General features: G+C 37.1%; 2 protein-coding genes across 2 annotated transcripts in view; one reads left to right on the top strand and one right to left on the bottom strand.

Annotated features, from left to right (window-relative positions):
* Positions 1-1858, top strand: part of LOC145775871 (MAM and LDL-receptor class A domain-containing protein 1-like) — a 98203-nt gene extending 96345 nt beyond the window's left edge. Inside the window, exons 131-133 of the mRNA XM_082587257.1 lie at positions 241-415; positions 823-913; positions 1375-1858. Of these exons, the coding sequence (XP_082443383.1) occupies positions 241-415; positions 823-913; positions 1375-1657 (549 nt within the window). The 3' untranslated portion in view covers positions 1658-1858. The remainder of the gene's footprint in view (positions 1-240; positions 416-822; positions 914-1374) is intronic.
* LOC145775872 (phosphatidylserine decarboxylase proenzyme, mitochondrial-like) lies at positions 1806-20305 on the bottom strand. The gene is made up of 9 exons (XM_082587259.1): positions 20169-20305; positions 17866-18160; positions 13431-13565; positions 12951-13049; positions 11607-11727; positions 10945-11103; positions 4622-4782; positions 3951-4088; positions 1806-3290 (listed from the first exon to the last, which is right to left on the bottom strand). The coding sequence occupies exons 1-9, from the start codon at positions 20303-20305 to the stop codon at positions 3216-3218; spliced, it is 1320 nt and encodes a 439-aa protein (XP_082443385.1). The 3' UTR covers positions 1806-3215.
* Positions 20306-25051: the final 4746 nt, after the last annotated feature.

Genomic DNA, 25051 nt, shown 5'->3' with positions numbered 1-25051 from the left:
TAAAATCATCACGCCAATCTTGTGTAAAATTAATATCACAAATTTTGCGTGGCAAAAACTCGAGAGGTTAGTCGTAGTTTTGAGCTCATAGTAGCCTACCTATCGGTTTGGTTATCCAGTCACAACGATAATGTCTTGGATAAGTTTGTTGCAATCAAAACAGCTTAGTACTTCACTTTAGTCTAGATTGTTGTCTGTGAGTTTACTTTCGCTCAGTTACGGATTTCGTCTCTACCTTAGGCCGACGAGAGCTTATGTGGAGCGTGCCCGACATCCGGATATTGTCAGAATAATGGAATGTGTGGCGTTACGAATCAAGGCGCCCTCTACTGTACATGCCCTGATGAATATGTGGGCACTAGATGTCAACTTGCACGCCCTGTTCCGCCCACCACTGTCGGCGGTCTCAATAGTGGTGAGTGTTTCTATGTAGCTTCTCGTAAGCTTGAACAGCACAGGCGAGATCGTGATTAGAGATTAAATGTATGGCTGACTACAGATTAAATTTGAACACAAGATTTTGAATCTTACGTTTCAGATGTTTCTTCAGTTGAGCACTTCGACTGCTGTGCAATCATAGATATATTTTCAGATCTTCAAAGTTTTTTAAATTTTAGACTTTAAAACCTTTTAGAATCGTAACTGGCAGAGCTTCAAGGTAAAACTCATAGCAAACTTTATTACGCTTTCGCATCAACAGTAAGGCATTAGTGTCAAAACCATGGCCAATGATACCGTTTCAACTACTTCTTAGTTATGCCTGACAATGATTTTTGTCATGGAAAAAATACAAGGTCATTTAATCACGTGATGTTTACGCAGGTGCCATTGCTGGAATTGTGATTGGTTGTCTTCTGGGCGGGTTCATGATCATCTTAGGGGCGTATCTTGTGCATCAGCGATTCTTCTCGAAGTAAGATGACTTCCATTATTATTATTTATACCTTATATCAATGTTTGGCGAGACCCCATGTTACAAAGCGCTTCAACGTATTTGTGTGGAAATATCGTGAAATTAAATTACAAATGTCTACTTATACTCATGGTTAGGCGACAGAACTCTTGCCGTATGCGGAACAAAATTATTTGTAAAATTAACGTGTTCTAGCCAGGTAGCCATGTTTAATACAAGAAGTTAAGGTCTCCAATTGTCTCGCAATGAAGAAAGATTTGAATATGCAGTACTACAACAAGTTGAATCGAACCCGCATTTCCATTATGTTTCAGTTGCCATTGCCAATATTATGTTTTTAACTGTCTTATTGCTTAATATCTTTTCTTCCTTTAAAAGTCAATTTTTGTGTGTCGCCAAGTAAGAACAATTTTGGGGAAGGTATCGCAACCACTGATCATCATTCACCGCCTACTTTCCAGAGGGAAATCTGCTCGTAGCTACGGGTACTTCGACAACCCGCTGAATGATTCCTCCACCTACGGTTCGTCGAGTTTCGGCACTAGCGCGACCGGAATGACAGAAATGACGAGCACTTCCGCTTCAAGATCTGGAAGAACTGCTTCATCTGAGGGGACTTCTCTTGGCTTTGTCAACCCTAACTTTGGGGCGCCTCCGGAACTAAAAAAAGATGTCCCTGTTTATGCAACTTTTGGTGGCGGGCCCTCGAGGAACCGGCCTGGTGCAAATGACTCGAACGCATAAAGATGTTTCGCTTTTGTTTAAATCAGTCTTAAACATTTTGTTGTTTATATGGAACTGTTAGTTTTTGATATATAAACAGCTGAATTTTAAGCACTGAAAGTGTTATTTCACGACATATGCAATTTCTTATTTTGTGTTCAAAGTACAATCGCCGTGCAATTTCATCTATTGTTAATGTAGATAATAAACTCAATAAATGTATTTGTCTAAAAGTATAAATAACACATATTACGGTAGATACGTAAAAACGACATCAAAACCAACGCAAACGTCATAGCAGAGTTGCAATAAACGAATCTTGGTAGGAGAACACACAAAAGTTGGACTTATTGATTAGAAAACTATCACTTATGGCTGCCATGACCGTTGGAAGGTGAGAACAATCGTCTTGGCAAACCCAGGTTACCTTTAGTTGATGTTGGAAGGTCGCATGCATCAGCCTTCGGTACATGGAGAGTGACTATTAAATAGTGAATACGCATTGCATGCTCTCCAAAAAGCAGATGTTTTCCTTTGACACGACACAACAATGAAGTGGTTGGACTAGCCACAGAATCAGAATGGAGATGCTGGGGATATTGAGGGCAAACAATATTTAATTCGTGTGGGGTGTTGGCGGACGATCAAGAGGGCAGCAAAGAATCACAAATCAGAAAGTAAAGTTTGGGAAACACTTTTTCACCCTAATTGTGAGTACGGTTGTATCATGAATTACAACAGTGTTTAGACAAAAATAAAAAAATATCGCAGTTGCAAAGAAGCTAGTGCAGAAAACAACACTATGTTGTTGAGTCCTGTTTATGAATGTTACCACCACAGACAAAGTTACATGTCATAGAAATAAAAATATTTTGTGTAGCGACCCTTAAAAGTTCGTTAATCTCAAAGCGACAACATTGAGCGATTATACCGGAAAATAAGAGAACAATGACTTTCTACAGCGAGAAAAAAAACAGTTTCAATGAAATTGTGAAATAAAACAGATTTTCTAACATAACGCAATTAATTTTACTACAGTCACATTTTTTATCTTCAAAAAAGAGAGAAGTTATTCTGACATAACACAGCTGCAGCGAAGACAAACCATACCTCTCGTAAAAGAGTAAAACCGTAAAATGGACACCGATCCGATACAGCGTACGCACCAAATCGTAACTTTCAACAAACATAATATTTAAAATAATCTGATATTTTCTGGACGGATTGAGATGAAAGCTTTAAGGCTCTCAACACAATCCCGCACCTTTTGCACTGACGGAAAAAGCGCTTTAAGAATTAGACACCGTTTTTTGCCGAAAGCATCTTAAAAAGACTAATTCGCTATAGATTTTTTCCAGCGGTGATCAAAACTTAATGTATAGCCCATAAAAGTTTCTCATGTCACCTTTTGTAAACAAATCTTTTAGAAAGTTGTTACGTTTTATCCTAGTGGCCAATTTGTAGCTAGTAATGTCGCAAATTTAAAGTGTTTACACGATTGACGAAATATATTAAACTTTAAACGCATTTAGCACAAGCAAACTTCGAAGCTAAACTTTCGAGAATAAATATGTTGTTGTCATAGGCATAGAATTCTTTCACCATAGTTTATTTGCTTTCCCGGTTGTTGTAGAAAGCTAAAGTTCTTTGGAGCCTAAAAAAGAACCAATAAAAACGTAAATTTATTCACACTTATTTTAACGTTTTAATGCTAAAAATGTGATTGTATGAATTTAAATCAGAACAATGTGACGTCGGCTGCATAGCCGAGGGGTGAGAGCCCTGGAAATGTAATCGAAAGGGCGCCGGTTCGACACTGATCAAGAGCATGGGAATGTGTCTTTGACAAGTCACAGGAAGGTGTGCCTGAAGGTGGACATGAAGATTGGCTTCCTTCCTTGTCTTCCCGTTCACTTAATCTAAATCTTCAACCACTGGGTGTAAAACTGGATACGACTTAAAGTAAAAGGTGGATCTTTTTTGCTGTGCCACAAACAAGTACCATGGTGATCAATCACACGTTGCACAAAAAGATTAAGCAGATTAAATAACATGGATAAAATCACTTTTTTGTGGTATTCAGGCTTTCGCCCGGTGGTTGAAGGTTAAGATTAAGCGGACGGGAAGGCAAGGTAACCAATCTTCGTGTTCACCTTCTGACATGCCTTTGAATGTACTGCCCAAGACACAGCCACATGCTCTTGAGCGATATTGAACTGACGCCTTTTTGAGTGTACCAGGGCTCTCACCATCACTCAGCTATGAAGCTGTTTCTGATGATAAAACACAGACAACCGATCAAAGTAACCTTCACCTCAAACACAAGAACCACGGTCGATCCCAGCTTGAACTCTCCAACGGGAGATCCCCTTGAAAATGTGACACCGCCATCTTTGAAACTACGATCACAGAATGTTTGTTTCCTCCCATCAGCTCTGTTTGTTTCTAAAGTCTGAGATGCATAAGACGGTTTAAAGGTGGTCCCATACTTGGTACCAAGCATCGGAGGATAAGATAAAGTTCTCATTATACTAGCCGCCTCTTTTTTCAGAAACTACGCCCACTCAATTTATTACACACTTGGCAGAAGTGAGTGGTGTTTTTTAAAAACTAAGAACTCGCTCAAGCCGAGAGTCAAACCAGATTGTATGATTGAAAAGCGAGCGCCTTAGCTAGCCAAATCAGAGTGGAATTAAGGCTTGATATCTTTACATTTTACAGATTTTTGCAGAAACCAACTTGCCTTCGGTAGCCTACTTTAGTTCATCGAAAAAAAAATGGTGGTCAATATTGTCCCGTACGAGCTTGGACATGCGTTGTAGACCCCACTTGCAGCCTTCAACAGGAATCGCAATCGCTTTTAAATCACTTAAAAGGCTTTCCCAGCTTTGAATTTGAACAATAAGTAAACTACAGTAAAATTTGAGACCTAACAACTTGCAACAAAAGCTTTAATGTTTGAGGCTCTAAAGTAGTTTTTTCTACCTCATCGTCGTAGAGGACAATAGAGCCAACGTTTGTGGCGCCAACCGCGGTCATCGAGAAAAAGCCATGATGCCATTCTCCACTCATAACTACACGTTCGTTCAACACAAAAAGATCAGGAATCCATGATAAGAGAAATGGATTGACACTCAACAAGTCGCCTGAAAACAACAATGATATGACTTATGACGCTTTCAATCATAAGATGTTGGTTAGCCATCCTTGTATAACATTGATTTTTTTTTCGTTTTTTATGCAACACAGTATTGTATAATTGCAAAGTAAAATGCATTTTTACTAAAAAATTCCCACAAGCTTTAAACGTATTAAGGTATTATAAAAAGCTGAAACAAGAGTTTCTCGCTCGAAAAAAAAAACAGCCCAATTAGGAAAAGATATTACAATATAAAACAAAATAAACATAAACGTGCTTGCACAATTTCTAGATAGGCCACACAACAGTGAGCAAAGCTGAATAGGACTTATAGTCTGACAATACACTGTGTTGTTACACTTTCTTGTGATAACGTCTTGGTAACATAGACTTTATTTATTTAAATTCTTAATAAAAAATCGTGTTTTTAATATATATCGATATACATCAGTTTAACAAAAATTATCATACTTTCTTTTAGCAAAGTTTAAACAAATAGCTAAAATATGCCACCCCTGACAAACCCTTGTTTTTATAATAACTGTAAGTCAATAACACATGTTGGAATAGAAAAAGCAGACAATGACGCCTGGGCCTCAGATCGTTAGGTTTTGACGGTCGGCTGGAGAAAGTAAATAACTTTAACCTTTGATAGAACAGCAATGTTTGTTCGACAGATTATTACAAAAGGCAGACAGCTTTTAAAATGGTTGAAACCCAGGTGAAGGCTTTCAGTAAGAGCGAAGGATGGAGTGAGCTGGAAGAAACGAGAAAATTGTAACTACGGTACACAGTTGTGAAAATATGTTCTTAAAAATATGTGTGGTTCACTTGTATGAATGTGATAAATAGAAAAGTTAGAGTCGAAAACAATGGCTCAACAAAACTGCATTCGAGCAGAATTACGCCTAGGCTATAACCTAGCCTGCAAACAAAACAGCTAAAGCAACGTATAGATATATAGGTAAGCAAAACACGAGATGTGAAGCAAAGAAATGAGTTTATGCAAATGATGAAATGTCTAATAAGTGTTCAACTCATATCAGACAGATGGGACCTGTCGCTAAGCAGCGAAAATATTGGCGTTGTTGAAACAGATATACAATACGTTGAACTATTCGCTAAAAAGGCGAAATTTTTAAAAGAGCTTACTCGTTTGGTAAGACCACCATAGTTCAAAGTAATTAATTTACAGCAAACTTTTTACGTTATCACAAAAAAATTAAACGCCACTACCGGTAGCGTAGCCAGGAATTTTAAAAGGGGGGGTTTTGACGACCTAGCGGCGGGGGGTCTGGGGGGCCTCCCCCAAAAAATTTTGAAAAATTACTTTGAATTTGGTGCATTCTGAAAGCATTTTCAACACAAATGTGGGTATGAATATTCCTGTAAAATGGTGCTGTCCGGTGGCATAGCAAAAGAATAAGATCATGTTTTCTTCGGCATTTTTCGGAAATAAAGCTAAGTCTCTATGTTTTCTTGTTGCTAATTCCTGGCCGAGATGTTTGAATGTTTGGTATTGGCAAAACTCGCTCTTTTGATGCAGTTTTGTATAAAATTAGGCAATTTTTTTAGACTGAAAGCATCATTCTCAATATCGTGACGTCACACGCGTGCCAAAGGGGGGGTTGTAACCCCCAAACCCCCGCTCCCCCTTGGCTACGCCACTGGCCACTACGGTAACTCGGTTTTGGATAGACACAAAGTTGACGAATTGGTCGAATGGAAAGAATATAGAAAGGCTCATGCCCATGGCAACTTGTGTTTCAAGCCCACGCATTATAGACAGGACAAAATAATGAACTGTGTACTTGCAGAAAACGATATTCCTACGTTTGCGCACGATTTTGCCGTGAATAAAACTTTTCAGGGTCGTCAGTAAGACAAGTTTATATAAGATAACGGTCTTGAGATGAGCTGATGCGAATAAAGTATGTGCTTTTAGCGTTACGACATGCTTCAAGGATATAACAGGCGATGAAAAACAGCTCTTCATGCTGGTTTGACAAATTTAACTTTTCTAACAAAAAAGTGACCAATTTGAAGAAAAAAAACTACGGCCCTTTACAAATATTTACTTTGGACCTCAATAAACCAGGTAACACAGAACATTATTAAAAAAGTCTATCTCAAGCAAGTTCTGGTTACAAGCAGTTTTGTCAGATGCCCACTAATGACAAACTAACGTCATTGATCACTAAATAAATTAACAATGTCAAATTTGTATAAAAGCATAGTTTTCTAATATTCGAATCGAATCTACAACATATGCTTTTGCAAGTATGTTGGTGAATAATAATTGGCTTGTAAGGCCTTTTTGGGAAAGGTGATGTACTTGAAAATCAAGATGTTTTTGACATACTTGCAACGCTTTACCATAAAGATTAAAATAACGAAAGACTGTTCCTTAAAAAAGTATAGCTGGGATTTTTGTTTTGTGAGCTTGTAGATAGTTTGAGCTTAGACAGAGCACTTGCATTCACAGATCACTGAAGAATAAGGCAGCATACTGCATAGTTTAACAGAATAGGTATATGAAGTCCAGATTACAGCCTTATAACGGCTTATTTTTGCAAATAAAGTGTTGCTAAGCTTAACAAACGCCGGAAAAGCAACAACTTTCAGTACCTCTACTGTGTTTTAAACCGCTCAAACTTTTTAATAAAATGAATATATGGCTACTGTGCTAGACATAAACACGCGCAATAAAGAAATTTCCAACCAACGCAATTGTTCTCCTACCCGCTGCCACTTTACTCAGCGGATCATCAAAGGTTTTAGAAAGTTTATGATCGCGATCGCCCATTGTTACAAATCCTACTGAAGGGGATTTATCTATTTCAAATACGCGACAACAATCGAAAGCGTTAAAAGGTTATCTTCAAAATTCTGGGCACAGATGCTAGCACAAACAAATGGACTTCATACTTCAATAGCGATCAAAGCACAACCCTTTTTTTCTTAAACTAAGAAGGAACAGTGGGGGGGGGCAATGTACGGATTAATTACCGCAGAACATGACAAACGGTGCTTGTTGTTGTGTCCCTTAACCCACCTGTGTACCTGCATTAGGCTACACCAGCGGTTCGCAAGCTTTTTTCCTTGCAACGACTTTGGAATAGGAATTTCAGTAATTTTTATTTATTTGTTTGTCTCCAGCTTTGATTTGTCTCGAGGCGAAGTGAATTAGACTTGTGCTATGTGTTTGTCACAGCATGTAATTAATTGCTAGAGTTTTGTAACAATCAGTTCGAATGTACAGCACATGTCAAGGGATCATAATATCTATAAGCATTTTATTACCACAACTGAGTATACGAGATACCACACGGAATCACTGTGCGACGCCCTCGGAAAATGGAACGACGCAGCAGGTCATTGAGACGAACAGTATGAGAACCTCTGGGCTACACACTTGATTGCAGAGTAGGCAAACCGTGTATGCGATAGGATAATAGCTGACAATATTTGAACTTGCTTTCAAAACAAGATAAATCGATTATTTTCGATTGGAATATTGCTTGAGCTATAACAAACAAAGTGACACAGGCAACTGTATAAGATTGTAAATTAATGAAATCAAATACAATCAATTTTTTACGTTTATATTTCAGAAAATTAGGTAATTTATTTGGATGACATATCTTTAGCAATCGATGCCATGATTAGACTTCAGCATGGCCTTATTTGGATATTTAGTTTTATTTCTTTGCAAATAACCTGCCAAAGTTCAAGTGCATTTTCCCAGCATATAACGCTGATAGATAATGGAAAAGAAACTTTAGCCAGAAACTGCAGCTGCAATTTACTGAGCAGTGCCTTGTGCACCGAATCAGAGGACAACTGCTTCAACGTTTATGGAAACTACACAGCAGAGATAGCACAAAATGCAAGTGGATTGTCAACACTAGCGTGGTGGTATTATAACCTGACGATCTCTTGCAATTCTCTGTCGTCAGACAGCGCAAGAGAGCTGTTTATTGACATTTTAAACTATGCGATCGTGCGAACATTGTACCTACACAACTGCGAAGGACTTGTAAGACCAACAACCCCAATTGACTTGACAATATATAACTTGGAAAAACTTTCCATAACTGTTGACACATCCACCGGGCCTAAAGTGCAACAGTTGGATATGATTGAAAGCGAAAAGACAGTTCCATCGTCTGCGTCATCGTTCATGAAGTATTTTGGAAGAAACGTTGTATTTTTATCAACAAACGCTCTGAGCCTTAGCAAAGACTTGAAAGCTTTTAGTTTCATTGCCATTAATAAAACGAGCGTTTTAACAGATGTTTTAATAGAGGCGTTTCAAAGAAGTCCATTCCAAGACGTTCGCGCACCACACGGTGACAAATACATGGTCACACCAGTCTACACATAACTTAAATACATACAAAAAAGAAAGAATTTTATACCTGGAAATTTAACTGTAAACTACCAGAGAGGCCAAGTTGATCCTTGCATTGAATAGGATTGGTTTTATGGTTATCGGGTTATTGTATCACTTTGTTAGAAAACAGTTTTTGGTCACTTTTTGTAATATTTAAGTTTAGACTGGATCTTTATAACGAGCTAGAAAGTTATTCACCGATAACTAAAACCTTCAGTAGTTTTGTACAGCACTATTTCCTTGCTGTTTCTCGATATATTTGTTGACTATTCGAACGTATCACCACAGGCAACATTAGAATTGTTGCATTGTTCTACCAACTTTTTGCAATAAAGTTGATTACCAGTTGTGATATTCCTGATTCAGTTACTCTATTTTATGCTGTATTTCCTGATTTTTGCTTTTATAAACAGCGTATGCGAAATATATGCAATAAGATATGTTTTTCGAAAGATATGTTTTAAAAAATTTCAAGACGTGGTCGCCCCTGGCGCCTCTAACCAGGAAGTCGCCCCATCATTACCGAACGTTCATTTCCACGCAATTTAATGAGATCTACTGGATTCTTATTTCGAGTAAGACAGAATTTAAAAAGTTTAGGAAAGATAGTAACAAATTAGTTCAGGGTGGCTTTGTCCGGTGCTACTACGCTATAAATTGGGCTTGATGCTTTGTAGATGAGGCTTGATTTGCAAAGGCATCGTTTTTTTAACTCGATTAGAATTAGGCTACTAGAAACTTGTTTAATTTGAGTATCACTTAGCTACGGGTATCACTTACAACGAGCATCACTTAGCTATTAAATTAGCCAAGAACAGGCAGTCTGTGTGGCCCTACTGTAAGAAACACACTGCCAAATATACGCAGTTTTGTGCCATTCGTCATTGGTGAATTGCAATGGACCTTGACAACGTGTTTGCAATGTAATGTAGCAAGAAACGACAACGAGAAACATCGATGTTGCTGGATCTTGTGTGGGAAGACAAAACACACCGCTGTTGTGAGACTACTAAAACTAAACCCAGCAGCATTGCCTTTCCATCAGTCGACGTCGTAAGCATGTTGCATTAATCAGGGATCTTAACTTTGAGCTTGTATTGATTGGTTCTTCGCCACCGTATTGTGTTTACAATGGCAATTAATCGATAGAGTTACTTATAATGCATGCGTACGAACAATATTCACGATCTTCCACTGACAACTTGATAATATTCTTAGACTTGCAAGGCAGATCATTACCACACATGGATAAGTATCAATGGCATCTTACACCTCGGAGTAAACAAATATTTTCAAAAAATTGATCTACTGTAATCTGATGCAACTCAAGCTATCAAAAGGATAGTAGTTAATAGCACATGGTTATAGACATACAAGACATGAAACATTCAAGCAAAATGCTTGATCCACTTAGAAACTTGGCAACCGATTTATTAAACATGAACCTTCGACCATTACAACACCGTTGGTGAATTTTAACCGCTAACGCAATTAAGTCAAAAGTCGTCAATGGAAAACAAATTTAATTACAAAATTTAACACCAAACAGTTCAACAAAATTGCAATGCCAACTATTACATAAAATAACTTATATATCATATAGGTATATAAAGGCGATGAAACTTTCATGAGTTGCTTGAAACAAAAAAGGCCGAATAAACCGTGTTTGTAGAAAGCAATTTTCATGTTTAATAGACTTTCGACATACAACCCTTGACAGTTATTCATTCCTAAATTTGCGTGGGAAGTAAAATAGGATAAAAAAAGACTCACCGACGAAATGACGTCTGTGGTTCATCGACCATTCTGCCGGGGAGTGGAACCGGTGGTAGTCTCCTGGCGCCAGATACACAACACAACTGTACAGATGGTTAGCAAGTGGATTTCTCATCAAACTGGTCATGTAATTCTGAAGAGACATTTCTTTACCGTCTGCGATGCAATGTAAGATGAATATTGATTGAATGCATCACACATTGTTGGTGAAGCTTTACGAGGTTAATAAGACAGGTTGAACAAATGCTTCCAATAAAGAGGGATATATCGCAATTAAGTGTAATATGATCTAAACATGCACATTTGCTTTATCAAATCACACGTTTTTTGTTGTATCCAAAGTATAGTTAGGTATATGTAATCTAAATATTGTAAGCTTGGTCGTTGAAGATTGGTGTTCTGTCAAGCTAAACAGAACGAGCAAAAAGTTTTAAGCGTTTTAGTGATCTAGTAAAGGCAGACAGACTTCTAACGATTGAATGCTCTATTTAAAGTTCTACTTGCTGGCATTGCTAGAGCTACACGCTATAGATGGTATTGTGTATTTTCTTTTGGTGCATACAGCCTGACTGGTTATGCATAACTAACGGGATTCATCATTTGACACAGGATGCACACAGAAGTGTGTTATATTGAAAGGATCTAAACCGTGTATTTACCTTGATTAAGCAGAGGTCCTAGAAATTTGTGAATAGAATAATTGATTCCTTTCACTTGCTGGACGGTGCCGTTGTATAACAAGCCGTTGTAAATCATCGTTCCATCCACGGAACTGACAACCTGAAAACAAATCTCATTGGGACCGTGTAAAGTATGCGCTTTTTACGTCAGAAAAAAGTGAGAATGGAAACTTTTTAGATCAATTGCAGTAAATTTCAAACAAGATTTATAATAGAAATTGTTCTGTCAGGTGAGGAGTAAATGCTGAAACAGGCACGCCTGTAAGTATATTTAAACGAGTCTATGAATTTTGATGTTTTGCTAGCCAGCAAGTTAACCCTTTTTTAACATAGATTCAACATCTGTAGACGTTCTCAATGTAGAAATGGGCTGATTAGCTGACATAGCTAACCTTCCATCACACAATGGCACAAATCTATGCCTGAATCCACTACCTTGCTTTACCATCCCTCTAACAGTCCAACTCAACCAATTCAGGAAATCCGACCTTGCAGAAACTCAACGCCAGTTCACATAAACAACAACAAACCTAACGCAGCATGTTGACTTTGCTCAATTGCAACACTGCAATGTCAAGCCACCACAACAAATGATGCAACAGGTGGAATTGAAAGTTGGTGGGGTGTAACAAAAATTTCAAGTACCGGTAATGAAAATGACACGCTAACATTGAAAAAACTTTTTGTGACATTAAAATCCATTGAAATGAACGAAACTACGCACGGGCAACATTATCCCACAAAAAGTCAGTGAACCAGCTAATAGAACTTGATCATATAAGAAAACTCAACTCCATTACTATTGAAAGGACTCGATCATTGCAAGAATTTAAAGTAATATCGCAGGTTCGTTTTAGAAATGCATTTTCTACTACTGAACTATCGCCAATTTAATGTCGTTCGGTACAAAATGATAGAATTAATAACAAAAGTACAGTAAAAAAGTTCTTGTTCAAAGACGGGCGTTTGCCACGAATTATTTCTTGTTTTAATCCTTTATGTGTGGCATAAGAGCCACGTTAGTTAGACACTTTAGATAAACAGTTTTTTTCAATCCCGTATGTTAAAAAGACGTTGAAACATCAAAAACGTTCAACGTTGACACAAAGTAGCCAAAGTTGGAAAGAAGCTGTCAACCTCCGGCTATGGAACAGAGTTTGTCCACTTGGATTCACAACTTTAAAGAAAGAATGGTTTTCCTTACTTTAAAATAAAAGCTACATTGTAAAACTTGGCTATTTAATTTCGCATTAAAAACCAATTTCTACCACTTCACAATTAACACATCACGAGTGGCGGGTGCACGATGAATGAAATATTGACCTGAGCAGTGGAATCAATGGGTCGAAGGCTGGGGTTGATTTTGCGCCTGAAAAACTCCCCCATTGTCCTGTAAGTACGTAGATCCCCTTCCAAAGCTTCCTTGAAACAAATAAAATGTTCCACTCAGTAAATGGTGAGATTCGCCTCAACTACAGAGTCAATATAATTATTTCAAGAGTTAATTTTAAAAAGTTATAGAACGTGTATGTTCAGTGTCATCATTATGGCAAATATTCCAAAAATCCAAACTTCAAAATTTGCTATTTTTACATTGTTCTAGCGTTACGCAACGTTTTACAAGGGAACATTTTGTTTTGAAAATAAAATTATCTAGAGAACTAACACCATTATGACAACACTTATAGTCAGTCCAGGTCACTTTTAAACCGAAAGTTTGTTGCTGCTTTGACGTTAGTAGTCATCGAAGCGTCTAAAATTCATTAGAAGTCAAAGATAACGTCTTTTTAATGCAATATTCACCTCTATATTGACATTATAAGTTCTGATGTAGAAGCTGTAGAGTGATGTACGAAGGCTTGGCGTGACGTATAATGCACACATCCGCCCCCACAATCTAGATACAAGACGAAAAGGAAGCAGGCGGAAAATCAGGACCTACAAGCAGTATGACGTCATGTTACACGTGTGCAATGTTGTTTGCTTTTTAAGAGGTAAATACTTAACGTTTGCTTAACACAGAACAACGTGATATTGGATGTAAAATTTACAAGCATAAACCCGCAAACAATTATTGTTTAAACGTTTTTTTAGAAAGGCTAAAAATTTAGGTGTTAACAGAATCGTCGTTCGTTGAACTGTGTAACAACGTTGCTAAGCTAACAAAAAAGACTAAATATAGGACCTATGAAGGACCTGTGATACAATGACAAAGTTGAGCTTGAGTGTTCATCTGTTCATCTGTTGATGTTGAAACAATTTGCCGAACCCACACACGCCACATTAGGTAAAGAAAGCAAAAGTCTAAATTGGGACAATTGACAGGCATACGATAAGAATCGGAATGGCCCGTTTCGGTGAGTCCGATTCGGTGAGTCCGATTCGGTCAGTCCGATCCCTTAACGGAGGATTTTTTCAATTTTTTTTTTAAATTATTGGGTACCGTAGCCTAATTATCATTGCCGTTTTAGGGTTAGGGGTTTGGGGTTAGGGTTAGGGGTTAGAGGTTAGGAACTCACCGAATCAGACTCACCGAATCAGACTCACCGAATCGGACACCGAATAGTAGCAGACCCGATAAGAATAATGCCAGTTAAAAGGTTTGATTCAATGATCCATGAATTGTAACCCCCATGTATGCTATATTGTATATGCTATACAGGGTATGCAGATTGCAGATAGCATGTCTGAAATATGCCCCACAAAACTATGTTGGGAAAAGTTGTCTTTCCCTGTTATTGTGAATACTTTATTGTGATAACGCCAAAAAAAAATCAGTTTGACGGGCAAAACAAATCATCATTTCAAAGGTTACCTGCCTAGACTCCTCTCTTTGGTTGCATGGCCCAACCAGAAACAACAAAATATCAGAATTGGTCAGTATTGTACATTTAGCTACCAGCGTATAGCTGGCTAAATGTTGAACTAATATTGTTTCAGATTAGCACTTTCACTAGTTTTCAAACGGCTCGATGATTTTCGTAATGTTTGTTTACAAAGCGGAAAGATTATCCTTCTAGCTAGCCCAACAAAAACGCAATTCCGTTAGGTCAGTTCATACCGTGTTGTTTGCTTCTCTAGTGTTTTTCCTGAAAACCACCAGTAAAAATGTCGCACTGCAAGCTGTGCGTGACATGGCGTTTCCTAATGTGAGATCTCTGCCTTGTAGCAATGATACGTATAGACATCAAGCACTGCACTATGCTTTGCATCTCGACCACAGAACACCAATAGTTCCAGCGTTCTTGCAAACTTCTATTTTCTTTCTAGTGGTGTTTTTTTGAGTATTTTGGAAGCCTGCAGGTACGGTACTTAATCGGCTATGATACTGTGTAGTAGTAGTAGTGGTAGCCTGGTAGATAAATTCACAAGCTGAACTCACGAAAAACATAAAAGTTTTATTAGTAGTGGTAGGTAGGTACGTAGGTAAGTAGGTAGGTAGGTAGGTAGGCTATTTGATGTCTAGCTGTATTTTTAGGGTAGCTGTATTGCTGTATTAGCTGCATTTTGATGGCCTTCTAAGGTAACACAATTTACTTTTCTTCCCAATGTAACTTCCAGCCAAAGGTATTGGTATGAACAACTCAACAGGACATACATTATGAACAAGGACATCTACGTTTCGTAGCTTATTGCTAACAACTCCCTTTCTTAACAGCCAGCATTAGTGTATGAGCGCGACTTTTTTGCATTAGGCTGGTAATGAGGGTACAAGTGTTTTGTTTCTTTTTGTGGGACTGGTTACGTCACTCAGTCAAAAAGACGTACGCCATCTCCTCAAAGTCGAAATATCGTCAGTTCTCCAGAGGGTCTTCAATGTAAACTTCAATGATGGTCACTGATCTTTCGTCAGTTCTCCAGAGGGTCTTCAATGTTGACTTCAATGATGGTCACTGATCTTTAGATTATTCCGTTAGTCCCTCCATTGAAAACGGGATTTTGTGAAAGCTTGTTGTTCTTATGCTATATTTGGTCCAATGAACAACGTTACCCAGAATCGAAATGGCCCGTTTCGGTGAGTTCGATTCGGTGAGTCCGATTCGGTGAGTCCGATCCCTTATCGGGGGATTTTTTTAATTTTTTTTTTTAATTATCGGGTACGTAGCCTAATTATCATTGCCGTTTTAGGGTTTGGGGTTAGGGGTTAGGGTTAAGGGTTAGAGGTTAGGAACTCACCGAATCGGACTCACCGAATAGTAGCAGACCCACCTAGAATAGACAATGAGCATGTAGCACCTACTTGAAGCAATAGGCTATACCACGCTCACGTGGTTAAATTTCGACTACAAATGGGAGTGAACTACATAAATATATACATCATAGTCTCTTAACTTGGGGAAACGTTGTGCAATGGGCATTCATTGATATTGTCTGTAGTTGAACCACAAGTTGAAAATATCTTACGAAAGCGATCTGTCAAGATAAACTTGTGTTTTCAAACCGTGGGTACATCTAACAGTGTTCTGTTGCCCAAAACACTACTTTATGGAGAATAATCTACTAATTTTAAAGTTTTGATCTCTTCTGATGACGATAGACAGGGTAAAGCAGCGCTTGCACTAATCCAACTTAGAAGGGAGTGTGTTACTGATAAAAAATGTGAGTCCCATACTTGATCCAAGTATCGGAGAATAAGAATAAGTTCTCATTATACTTGGTTAAAACTAAGCCTTCGGCACTAACAAAAGCAGGGTCATCAGTTTCTTTTCTCTTAGCCGCCTTTCCTTCATAAACTACGCCAACCCAATTCATCACACCCTGGGTAGAGGTGAGCGGTGTTTTTCAACAACCAGCTGAATCCGGGAGTCAAACCAGGATTGCACGATTGGAAAGAGAGCGTCTTATCCGCTGCGCTATGCTCCGACTTTGCTCTTCTGATAAAAGAGAGCAAGAAACACAATCAAGGATGCTTCTCGAAAATATTTTGTTGCTGGTTTGAAACCGCAAAACTTTTAGTACAAATAAAAGCTTCTATAGATGTCTCATTGTCTACTATACCCTAGCTATGGGAATAGCTGAGAGAATAAATATCATGTTTAAAATTGCGATTGCTTTGAGACACGTGAAAATAAGTGATATTGCTTCATAGACGATGTTGCTTCATAGACGATGTTGCTTCCCAGATGATGTTGCTTCATAGATGATTTTAATAAAAACTGGGCTTTCTAATGTCAACAATAGTAGCGGAAGACTTGCGCGCGCAGCGTAAATAAAGTTTTTGTCTCATGTGCTTTCGAGTTTAGAAGCAATTGTAACAATGAGACAAAATCTGCTAAATTGACAGAAACAAATCCCCCATGCATCGCAAGCACAATGCACTTCCTGTTGTAATCAATAGTCGCTAAGCTACAAGAAAGACAGACGGTTGTATTATACGGTAGTTAAAACGAAGACTGAAAACACTGAAGATATTCCAGAATATTGCTCAAATTTAGAGCTGCCAAGATATTTTTATTGCGACGGACGAAAGAGGTGTGAGCTTCGAGAACATCAAAACAACTCACTTTAGCATTTTATCAATATCAACCATATTTTCTACGCCATGGGTTAAAATTTAGATAAAATAAAACTACGCAATCTATATGCCTGAAATTTTTTAACCCTTTCTTAAGGTTATTCTCATCCATTAAAGCATTCCAAAAGAAATACTATAAAGTGTACATTGAAGTATAATGAACAGGCTAAAGTTTGACGATTTTCTCTTTTCATCTAGTTTTACCATCTTCAGTGAGACCTCGTATTTTTACAATTGCTTTTGCTAGTTTATCAATTTATTAGTTGATGAGAAAACAGAACATCTGCTCCCGTTTCTTAGAGGCTTGGTTAGATTCTAGCTGTCCGGATGGGTCACAACACACAATAAACGTCACAAAACCATTGAAAAGTTCTTCCGGTGAACGCAGTGAGAGAGTAAATTGAAATAATAATGACGTCATATTGTGGGTACAGCAAAAGTGAATATGCAGAACAGGCAGTTGGTGAGTGACAAAAAAATAAGAATAAGAAATAAAAAATAAGTTGTTTGAGTTTTCTTGTTTAGTCCTTTACGTTTTAAAGCAACATGGCTCTGTACTCTAACATGCATTTACTGAACAGATAATATAATTATCGAAGATGTTCACATATAATCAAGTACAAAACAACACAGCTTATAGAATATTCAATAAACACTTTGACTATTGAGTGTTATTTGTTGGTTTAAAACTAAAAAATATCAAACTTTTGTCATTCAAATTACCTGAAAATCGCCAAAGATGTAGTAAAGGTCGTTTTCTGCTCTGAGCTTTTGCACTACGCATGTTGAAGCGACGATAAGCAAAGAATACCAAGAATAGCAGTCAGAAGCACTGAATGTTCTCGACGCCATGCTGATGACCGTGATGGTTAAGAGCCCGGCTGCGCAAGAATTCGTCAACCCGGACTGGGGCACTGTGAGCCGGCGGAAACTCATAGTTAGCTTCCAATCTTCGGACATGTTTTTGTCACAAAGTTTCAAAATGTCCCGAACTTCATGTGTTCGCTTGGTCAAGGGTCTGCGTTAAAACGGGAAAGCATGAGCATCGATTTGTTTTTTAACTTAACTTACAACAATTAATTTGTATCATTTTAATAGGAAGAGGCCTAATAAAGACAGAAATCTTTCGGCAAAGCATAAAATGAGTAATTTCTTTTGGAGTTTCAGGATTAAAATAAGAACCAACTTTTTATTAGACGATAGATGAGAATTGATTGTGATCTACTTACAAGAAAGAATTCTGAATTGACTTACAATTACTGTCTCAGTTTAAAATAAAATTGTTTTAAACCTAAAGCTGAAAACTACTGTACTGCCGATATCATGAAAGCTATCTTTCGAACTCTTAATGAAATCTCAGCTGACCTCTGTCCTATGCAAACAAACGAAATATTTCGGAAAAGCCAAATGTCTTTCAATGTGAGCTTAATCCTTAGTAACATTGGATGAGTATGACGTAGTATCACGTAATGCCTAATCCATGTTAAAGTATTTAGACTTGGACCTTGGCATAAGCCAAGATTGTTTTCAACTTTTAAGCTTATCCTAAAAGAACATGAATTTGAGCAACTCAACATTTCTTTGAGAATAGATTGGCCTTGTCAGCAATATGCTACAGTGTATTCTTAAATTAGACAAGATGAGTTAGCCAACACTAAAAGTGTTCACCGCGCATCTAAACTAATCTTAGATTTTTCCTTGCTGCTATTAATGTGATTGGAAGCTGAGTTAAACTAAGATATTGAAAGCGAGAACTAGCTTTAATATCGATGCTTTATCAGTCATGATGTCCAACTTTATCAAGGAGACAAAACATGTGATCTTGAATATCCATAAATCAATACAATAGCACCACAAAAACATACTGGATAGAGAAACTAGTAGTGCACCAAGTTTTCGTAGCAAGGAACAATGATTCTCATTCTTAAAGTCTGCTTGAAGTCCGCTTTGATTGCTCGTAAATGCTATGAGCTTCACCCTCAACAACAAAGCAACATTGCTACACCTTACTGTGTAAAGAAACTTCTTTCGCTTTTAATACATTTCCACACTTGAGCCAATCTTGTGCTACGTCTTACATTGATCCACAATTAATTCATCTATCACTCCTATCACAGCCTTCTAGTAGGTCGTGCTCCCATGGATGCAGACTTGTAATAAGGTAAGTCGAAGTATAGTTTGAACTTTGAAAACATTAATGGTATCAAACCCACTTATAAGAAAATGAAAAATGCTTACTCCACAAAGAAAATTAAACTAAATTCATCTACTTGAAAACACCAAAAACATGCTTTTATTATTTAAATTATCTAAAATTGTAGCCTACACAGAAAGTTTCAAAAAAACACATTTTACAGTAGTTTTGAGTGATTAGCCCTGTAGATTTCTTTACTCTCTTTTTTGTTATGTTGATTGATTTTGATTGTGAAAACCTTTATCCTCAGACGAAGAAAGCTTCATTGGAAGCTTCATCCTGGAAGGTTCGCACACTTGTAGATTGCTGAGACCATGAACAACTGACACAGGCCTGGTCGTCGAAGTAAAGAGAGTAAAGTTTCCATATTATGTTAAAGAGTTGTTGTCTGTAACCTATGCCATTTCTTGGCCTAAGTGCAGCTGAACGGAGAAATGTCCTCGAAGTGCACATCAAGCACATCAGCGCTGCTTGATCTTGGAGCTTCTTCGTTCACAAAGTCCAGAGCTTAAACAATTGGGCTGCATTGTCTTTATGTCCAAACAGATCTTTATGATGTTCGCATAGGATAACCGAGCGCTTAATCACCAATAAAACATTGTCTCGGAGTAATGAGAATTAAGAACGCAAAGATTTAAGAATTAAGAACGCAAAATAAATCGAAAAAAACATTTTGTTTAATTAAGATTAAGAACCATTGACGCATTCAATTTTGATCAATAAGAATTAGATTTGTAGCTTCAATGTTAAAGCAAGCATAAAACTTCCAATACCGGTACTCTCCGTGTAAATGCCGTAATGGAAAGATAATTGACTTATTTTTTTAACTTACCGTTTCAAGTTTCCAGAATCATCGTTGTCCTTCTTGCATCGACTAATTTTTCCAGTGACCCCACGAAACCATTTAATTCCAGCCTTTACGTCAAAAGAAAGCAGGCTGGCAAATAACAAGCTTAGCAAACGAATCATTCTTATTCTTTGAAGATACCTATCAATATATTACATTAATCTCATGCTACAAAACCGTAAGCAGGCTACATTTACTGCTCCAAAGTAAAGATCGAAAATAATTTACTTTTACTAAATGTCACTAAGCCAATCTTTTTGTGCAAATCTGTAGTTGAAATAGTGCTATTTATAGTAATGTTGAGTCATAAAATAAAGTACTGTTGGTTTTGCTGCATCCAATCAAATATAGCAATGACAGCAATTCGAGAAATCACACCAACCTCAACTGCGCTGCGAAAATCAAAGTCCATTTAAATTTGCTGATACGATGTTTAGCGAATTGATTAACGGTGACATAAATCATAGCATGTTGATGTATGTGGATAATCAAAGGTAATCAAATGTATGTGGAAATACCTTGTTGATTTTGCAGGAACGCCAAACAATCATCGAAAGCAGTTGCTGGATCGGAAAGCCAGCGGACGCACTGCGCTTGCGTTTGAACTTAAAATGCTCCCTTTTAAAAGAAGATATCAACATAAATTTTGCATATAAACAGATCGAGATATGATTTTTAAATTGGCGGTTTTTTAATTTTGATGCCGTTAAAAACATTTTTCTTAAAAATAGTTGAACTCGGTCAAATTTAACTAATAACTGGTGAAATATTTTGCAGTTTTTCCACTTGTGTTAAATTTAGCCTGGATGAACGGAACATGTTCTTTGCAGCAATAGTTCAATTGTTAAAATCGAAGCAGAAACAAGCAAGTTACAACTAATTTTGTATAGTCCTGAATAAAATGATCGCGGACGGGCGGAGATCTGTAGACTCGATTCGAAGTTGGATCGAAAGCTCTGCGCTTGCATTTGAACTCAAAATATTCTTTTTTAAAAGATATCAACATCAATTTTTCCGTGTCAACAGACTGAGATATAATTTTTAAATTAGCGGTTTTTAAATTCTGATGCCGTTAAAACATTTTACCGAAAAATGGTTGAACTCTGTCAAGTTTAACTCTTTACGAGATGAATATGATGCAGTTTTTGGACTTGGGTTATAAGAGTTGATTGATTTCAAAAGTTTTCTTTTTTCTCCATTATTTTCAAACAAACGAAATAAAAATTCAAAGAAAATGAAGGGGTGTACCAGCAAACATCTATAGGATTGGCCCATGATACAAAAGGCATGTAAATTTCACTCTGTGTGGAGCTACATGTACTTGAGAGGTTAACTGTTATTTTTTTATTCACTAAACGAAATAAAGTTTTTCTTTTTTTCTTTTCTAAAAGTTTTTTTTTTTTTCTTATTCTACTTTTGTAGAGCATGATATTTTTTTACATTTGAATAAAACCACAGGACTTCACTTGAGTATCGCAGCAGCACATGACTTAATTTTTTCCTTTTTATACTGAACATCAGCCTAACATGGAAGCAGCTGAATGGATGACTGATACTTTCGCTGCTTCCTGACTGTTGTGGTATCTACATTGCTATGGTGCTACTTTATTCGTATTGTTTATAATTGTACCGTATTATTCCCGCAACAAACGAATTAAAAGTTTTTTTTCTAAATAAAAGGTTTCACTCTCTCTCTTCTCTCCCCAGTACTAGTAGCAAAACGCTGCACAAAATTCCATAGCTACGCATTTCACGCAACGACGTATAAACAACGCCGGCAGTCGGCATGTCACGGTTGAGCGGCTGCCAATCACGCCACTATGGCAGCCAAAGTCCACACCCACAGAATGGAACTGCGCGCTTTTGGATTGTTTTAATCAATACTCATTGCGCAACAGCTGCAGCCAAGTTTCAGAACAATTTAACATCAAAATGACGTGGATACTACGTTTGTTCACCAGCTGAGCTAACCTGCAAGCCACATACTTTCCTGTTCTAAAAGCTTGTTCCAAAGTAGACTTTCAAAATGCTATGAAGACTGAAGAGGCCTATTGTGTTGGCTCTATAGTCCCTGGCTCATGACAAACATAATGTAGTAAAACCATATAAAACCTCATAATTCTTCAGAAAAAAATGCTTGTCAAACCCAAGAGCCTAATCAGGGCAAATGCGATTTTCACAACTGGGATACTTCCACCTTAATCAAGCAGCCTAACTTTTCGCTATTAGGTATCGTACGTCCAGGTAGTAAAATCATCAATCACTTTATTTTTCGTCATTATGACAAAAATATATACTACTTTAACTTGGTTGGATTGGATTTAACTTTTATAAAGTCTCAATCAGATTCGTCAACTATACTCTACGAAACTGCGTTTGTAGATGGGCTACAAAGAAAAGAAAAAATGCCGGTACGTTAGCCCACCTAGGCCGATTTTTTGATAGCTTATTTGAGAGACATTACAGTTACAAAATGTTGTCCAAATGCTTTGAAACAAAACATATTTTACTGTGACAAGAAAGTTCTGCTTCAGATAAACTCCTCCTTGGCTATTTTATTTTAAATCCTTTCCAGTGCTGCAAACTACGCTTTCTCTGTAACACCACTATCACCTGCTGATAACTGGTAGCGGTAGACTATGCTGATGGCTGAAGACTGAAGCCGCCTGTTGCTATGCTTGCGTGATCGATTTAAACGTGATGACGCTATACGTTCATAGCGCGCTGGACGTGACGTTTCTGCAATGTAGCGTGACTGACGTAACGAGTTCAAAGAGGGAGAGAAAAAACTTTTATTTCGTTTGTTGCGAGAATAGCCTTTTACATTTGTTATAAATTGTTACTTTGGGCTCAAACTTTCTATTGATAGTTTACCTGGATTTGTTTTGTTAAATTTCACCTGAAGAAAACACTAGTGACGTATTGTGTTTATTCTTTTATACTTAATTATTCCTCATTTACACTCTATTTAATTTCTTTTTCGATTTACATGGTCACATTGAGCTAGTGCTAGCTTCGTGCAGTCTAATATAGGTAACACAGAGAGTCACTCAGCCATTTTTTTATGACAGAACAATAGGTTAAAACTTTTCTAAATTATGATTATTTTTAAGAGATTTAGGTAATTCAACGTGGAAAGTAACCGCTCACACATCTTTAAAATAATGTAATGTGTGTTTCATTTTTTCTTGCCTTCAACCGCACTGCAGTAGGCCTATATACCTTTGTAAATTTTATTTTGTATGTAATTCGCTCTGAGGATACGCATGCCACATTGTCATGGACGGTGCGCGCAACGTCAATGAAGCAATAAATCAACCTGTTTATTGTTGCTTTTACTTTTACTTTCATCAGATAAACGTTGCAACTAGTGCTAGAAATAGAAACGATAATTGTCCTGATGAACACCCAAGCTTTTCAGTAGGCTATTCAGAAAAATGCAATGTTCCAAAAAATTGCAAACTAAGATAGCACGATTAAAACACAAGCCTCTAAAAGTATGCGAAATTGCAAGAAATAACTTATCAAGGCTTTATCAATCGGAAGATAAAGATTTAAAACCACCCAACCATACTTTTTTCTACAAACCGTGTTCTTTGCAGTATTTAAAAAAGTATCATTTGTACTTCGGGGAAATACCGCCGACGCGCGAGTGTTTTTGGCGCAAATTATTTTGACAGGAATAACAAGATTCAGGAGGACTATAAGAATTTGCAAGAAAAATAGCCTAGAGACTGAGAGATAGTATAATTACAAAACTATTTTACATTATAAAGAAACATGGTGCAAGAGTTATTGTTTAAGTAGCCTTAGAAACGATATTTGAAATAACATAACTTAGGCTATTGTGTAATTGTATAGGCTAGTCATATCTCAATTCATTTTCAATGATTGAATATAATGTACCTACTTCAAATTTAATCGACTCAAGAGTGCAATGTTAAATCAATTTATTTATTACAATAGCATCAAATAACAAATAGAGGGAATAAAATTTTCAAACAAACCCATTGTTTTTGTTTGTTTTTTACCTACCCCCCGCTGATATTACATAGCTCTTTGCTTTTGTATGTGTATCACCGTTGATACCAACTGTTAACTTCAATATAGTTATTATCTTTATTAGTTTGTGTATGTTATGTTACTTCTTGTATGTTATTATTATGGCAGTGGCTATTTGACCGGCTCCGGTCTTTGAATCTGAAACACTATTTGACCGGTCATGACGTCACTACATAAGCGCCTTTTTTTTTTTCTCTTTCAAAGCAACAGACGAGAAGCGCCGATATAAGTTCTAACTTCAACACGTATTCTCCAACTCAGACCGTGGCGCGTGCGATACGTATCCGGCTGCCAATCTAGAGGGGATGAGTTCGATACTATCCGGAAGCATTCTTTTTTTTCATTTTTTTTTTTATCCAAATTTTGACCCGAAGTGCATTTTTGTGGTCAATTTTTAATTTGAGTAGCCTACAGCCCATTTTTTATGTCTTTTCAAATGTGAGTAATATTGTTAGAGTTTTTTTAAGTTGCTGGAATTTGAAAATTTCTCTTGGTAATTTTCCGATCGTCATAAGTGAACGTGTGTTGCCGAACGACCCTACATTTTTCTCTCAAGTTAGTTATATACAATACTTCTTTAAAAAATGGTTTTACCATTATCATTTCTTTTAAAAGAGGTAGGCTATTGTATATAACTAACTTGAGAAATATTAACTAACTTGGACTGTAGGCTACTCAAATTAAAAATTGACCACATAAATGCGCTTTGGGTCAAAATTTAGATAAAAAAAAAAATGAAAAAAAGAATGCTTCCGGATAGTATCAAACTCATCCCCTCTAGATTGGCAGCCGGAGACGAACCCTAC

Source organism: Aplidium turbinatum, chromosome 8, assembly GCF_918807975.1.
Source record: "Aplidium turbinatum chromosome 8, kaAplTurb1.1, whole genome shotgun sequence".
NCBI classification, from domain to species: Eukaryota; Metazoa; Chordata; class Ascidiacea; order Aplousobranchia; family Polyclinidae; genus Aplidium; species Aplidium turbinatum.
Note: the sequence above shows the minus strand (reverse complement) of the source record. Positions and strands in the feature narration are given on the sequence as shown.